At 37.3% G+C, this 10758-nt stretch overlaps 1 protein-coding gene across 1 annotated transcript; it reads left to right on the top strand.

Moving 5' to 3' along the window:
- The first annotated feature begins 452 nt into the window (after positions 1-452).
- On the top strand, positions 453-9316 carry Mmp27 (matrix metallopeptidase 27). The gene is made up of 10 exons (XM_027930613.2): positions 453-584; positions 1376-1614; positions 2670-2818; positions 2907-3038; positions 4528-4689; positions 4866-4986; positions 6211-6341; positions 7074-7233; positions 7795-7898; positions 8803-9316. The coding sequence occupies exons 1-10, from the start codon at positions 483-485 to the stop codon at positions 9039-9041; spliced, it is 1539 nt and encodes a 512-aa protein (XP_027786414.2). The 5' UTR covers positions 453-482; the 3' UTR covers positions 9042-9316.
- The last annotated feature ends 1442 nt before the right edge of the window (positions 9317-10758 follow it).

The raw sequence follows: 10758 nt of genomic DNA, 5'->3' as shown, positions 1-10758 counted from the left end.
TGGCTATAGTCACAGAGGCAGGCAACACAGGAGCAGGTGCTTGATAAATATTTGATGTTTACCTTGTTAATCACACAATATGATTCCTGATTCAATTGTTTTTACAGAATACCTCACTACTAAGATATTTTGGGTTTCTTCAAAAGAGAATCATTTTGCAAACTCTTAGAGAATTTATGAATAGAAAAATTACCAACTTTGCAAGGAGAAAAGTAACTTGGAGGTTCACCGCACCATGAATTCAGTTCAATAGTGAACAATGTGTTTACCAAATAATTACAGACTGTGATTGTGAAATCAAGTCTATTTCATGGAGGTGGGGGGGGGGGGGCGGGTGGGAAGCAAGTCATGACACACTTCATGGCAAGTGTTCTTTTCTGTTATTAATTAAATGATGATACAAGCCAATTCATGCCACGTCTCACTATTGCTTTTTGAATTCTGTACAAATAGGAACAGGATTTAACTGAAGAGAAAGAGGAATGAAGAGCCTTCTGCCTCTGTGTTTGCTTTTTATAACATTTTCCTCTGCATTTCCTGCAGATCGAGAGGCTGAAAATGAGGAAAACATGCACCGGGCTCAGGTACTGTCTCAATAACTGTTTCTAACAGCTATCAGTAAAAATTTCATTTTTATAGCTCTCTCAGGACCTAAAAAGAGAAAATTCCTACGAGAATCCAGAAACTTCTTGCAAGAAGGAGGTACTTTTCACTGGTCTAGCTATAAGGACATCAAGGGACTGGGTGAGAGGTGAAGGGTGGGACAGGGTGGAGGGAGCAGAATTTGCTACAACTTTGAAGTTAGTGAAGGATTAGTGAAAGGAGGGCAGGGGTGGCCCTTCCAGGAGTGGGGAATCTCCAGAGATGAATTTCAAGACAATCAGGAGGACCCAAAATCTATAACTCAGAGCCCCTAGTTGTACATACATGAAAAATACATTGCTTTAGAGATTTCTCCTAAAACTCAGTCCAGTTAATGGTTATATTTGCTTACATCAAATAAATCAGAAAAAGGGATAATCACCTATCTCTTCTAGAATTTGTTTTAAAGAAATACCAAAATGAAAGTAACAGCAAAAATATGTAAGATGTGTCACTCTTTATCAGGTAGAATTCTCTTCTATGGAGGTCTGGTCTTTTATGGGTTGTGTGGTTTGGCTGGTTCTAATTACTCATAAATCAACCTGTTCTTGGCATTGAAAGAACAGGGTGACTCTTTTATTTTCTCTTTGCTTCCTTTCTTTCATCTTTTCCTCATTGTTTATTTTCTTATTTTCCTCTCTACTGCCAGAAAGGATTTCAAGCCACTTAGTTTTATCCAGAGATGGAGATTTGCTCTCCGGTAGTCTATGCCTTTTTCTGTCTTTTTGGTCAGGCATATCTCAACCAGTTCTACTCTCTTGAAATAGAAGGGAGTCATCTTGTTCAAAGCAAGAACAGGAGTCTCCTAGATGGCAAAATTCGAGAAATGCAAGCGTTTTTTGGATTGACAGTGACTGGAAAGCTGGACTCACGCACTCTTGAGATCATGAAGACACCCAGGTGTGGGGTGCCCGATGTGGGTCAGTATGGCTACACTCTTCCTGGATGGAGAAACCACAACCTCACATACAGGTAATGCTTCTGCCAACGTTAAGTCCACCTGATCAAAAGGAATATGAATATAACCTCCGAGAAACAATGATAATAATCCCTTTATTTTATTGAGCACCCCCACATTTAGAGGTCATGTATTCCATCCTCCTGACAAGCCTATTGATATAAGCACTGCTGTTACTGCCACCTTACACAGAGAGAAACCAAAACAAAAGGTTATGGACCATACCCAGGGTTACATAGGAGATGGGCTCCAGCAAATATACTCTAACCTCTAGGCTCTGCCATCTGTGGGCGCTCAGGACCAGAAGCCCTGCCATCTGACTGCAGATGCCTGGGGCATGGATGAGTGTCTGCAGAGAGCAAAAGCACTCATATTAGAGGTGTGCATGTGTGTGTGTGTGTGTGTGTGTGTGTGTGTTAGAGCTGACAAATCTCTCATAGCTCCCAGTGTAAACATGTGGTTTGCCCTCAGAGACTTCAAAGAATAGGGGGCCAGCTCATTGCCAGAAAGAGGATGGTACATGTCCCCAATCTTAGAAAGAGGCAGTAACCTTGACTACCACTCTGAAACCTTTCTGATAGTTCTTCCTTCATCTTACTGAGTCTTAGGTCTTGAGATAAAAAGTGGGTTTAGCAAGACAGGAAATATAAACAAGTGAAAAATATTTTCCAGAGTTGAAAATATTGTGGCTCTTCACTAAGAGTCTTAAAATAAAATTGAATTCCATATACATTCAAGAAAATAAGTCTCAATTCTTTTAAAAACATATCTATAATAATGTATATAGATAAGCAAATGCATGCATAAGATTAATGCTGTCCCACTGAGGGGTGATCTTAGGGAAGTCATCTAATCTCTTTGCAGTCTCTTTGTTAAAGTATTATAATACTACATCATTCATAGGGAAGCAGAAAGAATTGACTTAAATAGCATATGGGAAAGTATTTCGTTTAAATAAAGTGGTTTACAAGTATAAGATAACACCACCACACCAAAAATAACTGCAGCTAAAGATTGGTAAACCAGAAATGTATAACCAGCAATTCCTAAATTTTTGTTAATTTTCAAGAATAATGAACTACACTCCAGATATGGAAAAAGTTGATGTGGATGAGGCCATCCAAAAGGCTTTAGAGGTATGGAGCAAGGTTACTCCGCTAACATTCACCAGGATATCCAAGGGGATTGCAGACATCATGATTGCCTTTAGGAGAAGAGGTAAGGCTTTCCACAGAGAACAGTGTGGCTCTTTTCATCTCAGGTGAGCAGGCTGACCTGTTTCTCTCATGAATTGTATCTCTCTCAGTGCACGGTCGGTGTCCTCGCTATTTTGATGGCCCCTTGGGAGTTCTTGGCCATGCCTTTCCACCTGGCCTGGGCCTGGGTGGCGACACTCACTTTGATGAGGATGAAAACTGGACAACCAAGGACACATCAGGTGAGTCTAATTTTCTTTAGGAACAAAGTCATATTATTCTAAAGAATATCTCAAAAGAAGAACATTGCAACAAGTTCCTTTTACCTATAAACTTCCCATTTCCCCACAATTTTCCACCTTCCAGGATGACATTGATGAAAGTGCTCAGTATCTATTCAGACAATGGTGCTTGTGTAGCTCAAAGCCTTATCCACACAACACCCTCATAAAGTTGCTAGTCCTGCCATGATCATTCTGCATCATTCACACACTCATTCATAAATTCACAATGCCTGAGGGTCCACCATGTGTCTAAAACTATGTCAAGTGATGTGTGGGCCACACAGTTGCACTAGAAATTTCCCAGCCCTTCAGTGGGTTTTGATCCTGTATGACATGTGAGGTCTGTACCCACACATACACCATACAAGGCAGAATACGTTACGTGTTGTGTCAATGGTAGAAGTCATCTACTGCTTGAAGACTGAAAGAAAACTCTAGGGAAGTAATAATTTTGAGCTTATGATTAAAGAATAATGTGTGGTTTCATGGCCCATTGAGGATCTATTTAAAAGAATGAACATGTTATCATTCAAAGGAATTAGACCCTGGTTTTTATACCAAGTACGTTGATTTTTTTTCCATGGGCTTCACTGGCCCAGAGATATTTTATTACTTTTCAAGCAAAAATCAGACATTTACTACAATAACAATGAGTGCATTTTAAAACAGAGCTGGCTCAGTAGATTGTCTGGTTCTCTCCATTCTTTTTTTCCCTATCATTGAACCAACAATCTCTGTCCCAGTGTCTGGCTTCAGGGTCCCAGAGAAGTACAGGTTGTAGCTCTCCTGACAGGCAGCATGCAAGGCTTCAGTTCATTCCTGACCAAGGGACTCCGGACAGTCAGTTCTATACTCTGTAAAAATGAAAGCCTCCACACAGAACCATCCATGGTCACACACTGCTGAGTTGGAGCATGTGAAACAATTGTTTTTAGAAGTGCTATGAGAAGAACAGAGGTCTATTATGGCTGAGCTTGAGGCAGCAGGGGAAATCTGGGGCTGTTACTGCCATTGCCACAAGAAGGGAGTAAAGGAGAAATATGTTCATGTAAACAAGTAGATCATGGAGGGCTACGTGAAGATACTTGGTCTTAACCTACAGCCAGTGGAGAACCTCTGAAGAATATAAGTAGAAGCAATGTGATCACATATAGTAAAGCTGAGCAGCAAACAAAAACTGCTGACTTCACTTTTATTTATTTATTTTTATAATACCATCCATTTCTCAGTCTCCAGTTCAAGTCTTTTACCTATTCTGGGTCAAATTTCCCTGTGATGTTATGAGTGCCAATTATTAGTATTGAAATACTTCCCAGATATAAATGATGGTGCCTAGCTTGTAAAATAATTATTGTGCAGTAAGAATTTTCTTCATTCTTCTCTAATCTCAGATGCAACCATTCTCCTTTTGATCCACTCATGTATTCACATTTTCTATTTTATTAAGGGTTCAACTTGTTTCTCGTGGCTGCTCATGAATTTGGTCACTCCTTGGGGCTCTCTCACTCCAATGATCAAACAGCCTTGATGTTCCCGAATTATGTCTCCATGGATCCCAGCAAATACCCACTGTCTCAGGATGATATCAACGGAATTCAATCCATCTATGGTGAGTAAAATTATAAATCTGAATGTATGGGAACTAAATAGGAAGCTCCAGAAAGGAAGTTGAGAAAAAGGCTTCTTGAAATATTATGAAGCAAAACTCACTTAGGTAAGGTCCTTGTGTAGGCCTATTTCCTCACGCCTTCTTAATTTAGTGTGGTATTTCTTTTCTCGTCAAAGGAGGTCTACCTAAGGCACCTGCCAAACCACGGAGGCCCATGGTACCTCATGCCTGTGACCCTGGCTTGACTTTTGATGCTATCACCACCTTCCGCAGAGAAGTAATGTTCTTTAAAGGCAGGTAAACCCATTCCCTTAAACACTTCAACTTCTTACAAGAAATTTCTTTCCAAGGGATCTGGGGATAAAGTGGGAGTCATGGGGATGAGAAAATACTTTACATTTTATAACCATCTATTCCGTTGGAATGTTTTACCATGTGCATTTATCATATATGTATTTGATACATTAATTTTAAATATTTAAATTCAAATTTTTGAATTACCATAATATATGGAAATAAAGTCCAGTCTAGTCTCAGTGACTTCTTGGCCAAAAAAAAAAAAAAAAACTTATCACAATGGTATGTGGGAAACCAACTCTTACCTGATTTCAGGAGTCTATTGCTAAATTGTCAAGAATTTTGTAAAACAATTCACATCATATTGGTAGCTTAAAATGGCTTTAGCTGGAGTGATCACACTTTGGAAAGCAGCAAATGTTAAAATTCAGGACTTTTCTTACCTGGAGAGCCAGTTGTTAGACATGGGTCTGCATACCACTGACCATTTCTTAATGTTGCATCAAAAAAATGTTAGCTATAGTAGGAAATCTCTTCTCTAACTATATGTGATTTATTGGACCTAATTTCAGCATTGGGTGTCAATTACATATTCCATGATCACATTTTCAGAGAAAAGTATCAGGACATATTTCATTTGATAAGGATATACAGGCAAAAGGAAAGATTCTTTAAGATTGGACTCCAGCACTGTTATTACATGCCATCGTTACCATGCTCTGACCACCAGAGGCTGAGAGACTATCTGTTATGGATATTGGAGAGGAATTGCTATGAGGGGAAGAGAGTATCATTCATAGATTCAGAATCTTACAGCCACAGGGAAACTCTGAGGATATATTTTGGTATGCCAATGATAATATCTCTTCATTCCATAAAACACTAGCATAGAAAAGTTCCTCCTAGGATGCTTGATGTTGGCTTAGAATGCTGGGTGCTGCTGCAAAAAATGAGAGCATTCAACTATTTCTAGGATTGCCACGGGTAGTTTGCCTCTCTAAGTACCCAAGACTGTGGATGCTAAGGTATATCCTGATTTTTATGGTCCAAAGGGTAGAACTAAACTCACAACCACCTAAATTTTCTGGGGGAAATTGTGCTAATTCCCTAAATTATTTGTATAAGATACCAACAAATTAGATAAAAGACAAGACTAGATTGCAACATTTACATCAACACAGATTCAGAGGCTTACATGTGTGAAGTGTTTCTTGTTCAACACAGGCACTTATGGAGGATCTATTACGATATCGCCAATGTTGAGTTTGAATTAATTGCTTCTTTTTGGCCATCACTACCAGCTGATCTTCAAGCTGCATATGAGAACCCCAAAGATAAGATTCTGGTTTTTAAAGGTAAACTTGTTCATTGTGATTCCTCTTGTCCCTCTGGATGCCTAAACTAGACAGTGAGCATTTTGGTGTAAGAAATATAAACTTCCTGCATAAGCCAAATGGACAGGGCTCCTGTACTAATATGAGGTTCCTGCCAAAAGGGACAACCATCCAGGGATTCTCTGAAGCTGTGCATCCCAATTTCACAGGGATTAAAAGAAATCTGTGTGATTAAAAAAAAAGTTTATCCATTAATCCATCTCTCTTTCATGTTTCCTTCTTGTAAGGTTGTCAGATTTGGCAAATTAAAATCTGGGATGCTATGAAATTCAAATAAACAACAAATATATGTATACCCCCTGCAATATTTTAGATATGCCAAAAATTAGCCACTGTTTATTTGAAATTCAAATTTAGCTGGCATCTTCTATTTACTCCATCAATCTTAGTTTTAACCTGGACTTCATTAGATTATTACCCTTTGAGAGTATGTGGGGTTTAAAATTTAGGAGAACATGTCCAAACACACTTGATTGTTTTGATAGAATTGATTAAAAGCAATCAATACAGTTGATAAAAATATACAATACAATATATGCAGCTAACCAGTGGTAAGAAGAAATAGACATGAGATTACTTAGTCTGTAAGCACTGAAGCTGAGAAGAACTATGCATTTAGTGATTTTCAAGCTTCTTAAGACACTTCTTTTTTTAGGAAAGAGATCAGAAGATAATCACTTTCTCTGTTCCTAGATAAAAACTTCTGGGCAATCAGAGGGTATGCTGTCTTGCCAGATTATCCCAAGTCCATTCATACACTTGGCTTTCCAAGACATGTGAAGAAAATTGATGCAGCTGTCTGTGACCAAAGCACCAAAAAAACCTACTTCTTTGTGGGCATTTGGTGCTGGAGGTAAGTTTACAGACAATTGATCCTTTCCTTTTATTATGGATAACAATGTCCACAATAGCATCACTTTGACCCAGACAAAAATAAAATGAATCTAGTCTTTTTTAAGTGAATTGTGTTGAAGGCAATCTCTGGTCAATGACGTTTACCAAAGTAAAAGATGTTTTAATGAGTTCAACAGTCTTTTTCCAGCTTAAAAAAATAAACATAAGGTAAAATGATAAAGCTGTTGATGTCAACCAAATTGCCAATGACACAAAGAAATCCAGTCAAAATCTAGGATGGCTCCAAGCTGAGCCCTCAGTTTAATTTAACAATTTCTCAGAATAGCACCAGTCTGACAAATGATGTAGTCTTTTTCTCTGATCAGTTTTTATTTTCAAGATACTATGAACATAGTATTAACCAAACATGATCTTGGCCATATTTTTATTATTAATCCCACTAGTTTCCTTCTATCAGTCCTACTGTTCCCCCATATCTCTGCTTGACTCTAAATTGGGTATTAAGAGAATTAAGTTCCCCCAAAAATCCAGTAGAAAACTTTCAAATTCATTTATGCAGGTATGATGAGATGACCCAAACCATGGACAGAGGGTACCCACAGAGAGTGGTAAAACACTTTCCAGGAATTGGTCTCCGTATTGGTGCTGTTTTCCAGCGTAATGGTAAACATTGATGCCTAAACTATTAGCATACTTGGGAGATTGTATTGACTGTAAGAGAAGGCAGCCCAATATCTTACACATTTTGATTTTGGTGTAATTTTACTATTCTTTAAGTACATTCATGAAATAATAAACATCAACCCTATAGACATTGTATCACAGAGTCAGTAAGTGCTGAACTTCTCTCAAATACATGTAAAAAAAGTACCAAAATTAGTTTTACTCATCATTGAGAGATATTCCCAAAAGTATGAAAACTAAGCACACAAGCTGAACAATGATTCTTGGATTCATGTATGTAGTTTAAGGTACAAAACTTGGAGTTCATGGGTGAAAATACAAATTTCACATATCTGATAGTAGAACTGAGGTGAGACTCAGGAATCTATAATTTTAAAAGAAATTCAAGCAATTTAGTGTGCACAGTCCAGCTACTATATTTTCAAAGACGATGGCCTAGACCATGGGGTAATCAGAAGTCTTCAAGTGACACAATCTGTTATTACAATGACATCTAGCACAGAACCTCAAAACCTAAAACAGATAAAAGTGTAATAGGTTTAATAAAATGGGAATGTAAAGCCCAAAGCCAAACACACAGGGTCTTCTCCTCCTCACAGGGATATTTTATTGAAACCTAGTTTGAGAACTCCTGGCATAGACCACAGTCTGGCCATAAAGGTAATAAGTCCCTTGAAACTTAAGCTTTATACCTTGGCTTCCCCCTCAGGAAAATAAAAATAGTAGGATTTTTCACATGACAGAAGAAAAGTAAATTGTGTCTATATAATTCCTCAAGTTTCTTTGTTCTTTATGTTATTCAATTCTATATTCATTAGATTTAAAACTAAGGGAAAAATTACATGGTTATGCAAGATAACTCATCACAATTCTCTTTCTCTAGGGTTCTTCTATTTCTTCCGTGGATCAAAGCAATTTGAATATGACATTAAAGCAAAGAACATAACCCGAATAATGAGACCCGATACTTGGTTCAAGTGCAAAGAACCATTAGACTTATCATTTGATATTAGTATCAAGGAGCAGGCGCATTCAGGAGGAGTAAAGATATCATATGATAAAAGATTAAGCTTGCTTATTTTCATTATTGTTCATCTGCTGAGAAAAATATATAATTATTGATAAATTCATATACTTCAAATAAACCCCAAGAAATCTCTTAATCAGAATCATGCTTAAATGGAGAATAGAATCATTAACATCAAGTTACCAATCCCAGTTCTAAATGCTTATTGGTTTGAGATCCAACAAACATCTTGAGCTACCTGATTCTTTTAAGAGGACGTTATTAGGTAAAACAAAATTTCTGACTCTACTTCAGTGTATTTTATGCTTTGTGGATGTGAAAAAGTAAGATGTTTTTTATAACTAAATACTAAAGACATTTATTAAACCATTTTGTAGCATTCTATTTTGTCTAGTCCTTTGGTATTTGAGAGACCCAATAACTGCATCCCTCATCTCTATGCATGTTCTGAATTCACCAATCAAATAAGTTATTCCATCTCCCAAAGAAAAGGATAAGAAATTGGACAGACACAGGATGTGTTACAGTAGAGACAATTCCCAAAAAATTAAGGAACTAGGAAGAGTAGGATAGAAATGTTCCCCCTCGTTTCACAAACATTGACCATTTAATCATTCTTTAGATAGGATAAAATCAAGTTTTGCACATACTCATCTCATATACAAAAAATGTAAGGATCTCTCCCATGTGTTTAAAATCTATGGGTATCCACTGAGCCTGTGGATAGAGTTTCTGTCCTCTTTTTCCACCTGTATTCATTGAGTTTCTCAATTCTTGTAATAAAGTTTTACATTTATAACCTCCATGCTAATCAGTTAGCAAAACTCTTCATACAGTTTCTCACTCAGAAGATGGGAGATTGTCCATTGAACTTAATTCTGACAGGGTGACATATTGAGTGTGTGTTAACTGGTAGAAAATAAGTATGGAAAATCTCATGAACAATGAGCATAACTGACACTTATTGATCCCTTCTGGTTCTCTCAGGAGCATGTAATCAGGTCTAGAAAAAAAAGAAAAGAAAAAAGAAACAGCTTTAAAAACAAGCATGAACAAGACTACATCAACAAGTGTTATTCACTTTGGAGATCTGAGCAGTTGAGGTGGAACAGAAATCAATTCACACAGAGATGATCTATTTCAATTTTTCTTGTCTGAGGACAAAGAGAGAAATATATCATGATCTTTCTATTATTTTTTATGGGTGAGCTCTCTCAAAACACTCACCTGAATGAATCATTTGTCTCACAGAAGATTAAGGTGAGTTTCTTTGGTCTTGAAGTTATTTGAAACACACAACATATTTTCAGGTAGACATTCAGTCCCTTGTTTGTGTTCAGCAAGAATGGTAATTAAAAAATATTTTTGCCAGGTTCAATGGCACATACCTACAATCCCAGAAGCTTGGGAGGCAGGAGGATCACCAGTTCAAACCCTGCCTCAGCAACTTAGCAAGGCCATGTCACAAAATAAAACACAAAAGGGGCTGGGGAAGTTCAATCCCTGGTACAAATCCCTGGTACAAATATCGCATATACAAATCTCCTGGTACATATTTCACATACTTAAATTGGTCACAATATCCTGAATTTTAATTCTATATTCATTTATTATCCAGAAATCTATCTGTAGTCATAGGGAAATCAAAATCCAGTTGTTACTTTGAGAAATCCCTTAGCATTCAGTCTCTAGGACAGATCAAGAAAATATAAACAATAGTTAACAATGAATGTAGACCTTCTTAATGTGAAAATTTTCCAAAACAGAGAAATGTTTCTGTCTGATCCGTATGTATAGTTTGTCAGAGTGTTT

This window comes from Marmota flaviventris, chromosome 9 (genome assembly GCF_047511675.1).
Source record: "Marmota flaviventris isolate mMarFla1 chromosome 9, mMarFla1.hap1, whole genome shotgun sequence".
NCBI lineage: Eukaryota > Metazoa > Chordata > Mammalia > Rodentia > Sciuridae > Marmota > Marmota flaviventris.
The sequence above is the reverse complement of the archived record's forward strand: the minus strand, read 5'-3'. Positions and strand labels throughout refer to the sequence as shown.

Bases quoted from the DNA above. Each gene is read 5' to 3' on its own strand.
- Mmp27 (XM_027930613.2), top strand. From the start codon at position 483: ATGAAGAGCCTTCTGCCTCTGTGTTTGCTTTTTATAACATTTTCCTCT. The intron at 585-1,375 runs GTACTGTCTCAA...CTTTTTGGTCAG, and splicing joins AAAACATGCACCGGGCTCAG to GCATATCTCAACCAGTTCTA. The intron at 4,690-4,865 runs GTGAGTAAAATT...TTCTCGTCAAAG, and splicing joins CGGAATTCAATCCATCTATG to GAGGTCTACCTAAGGCACCT.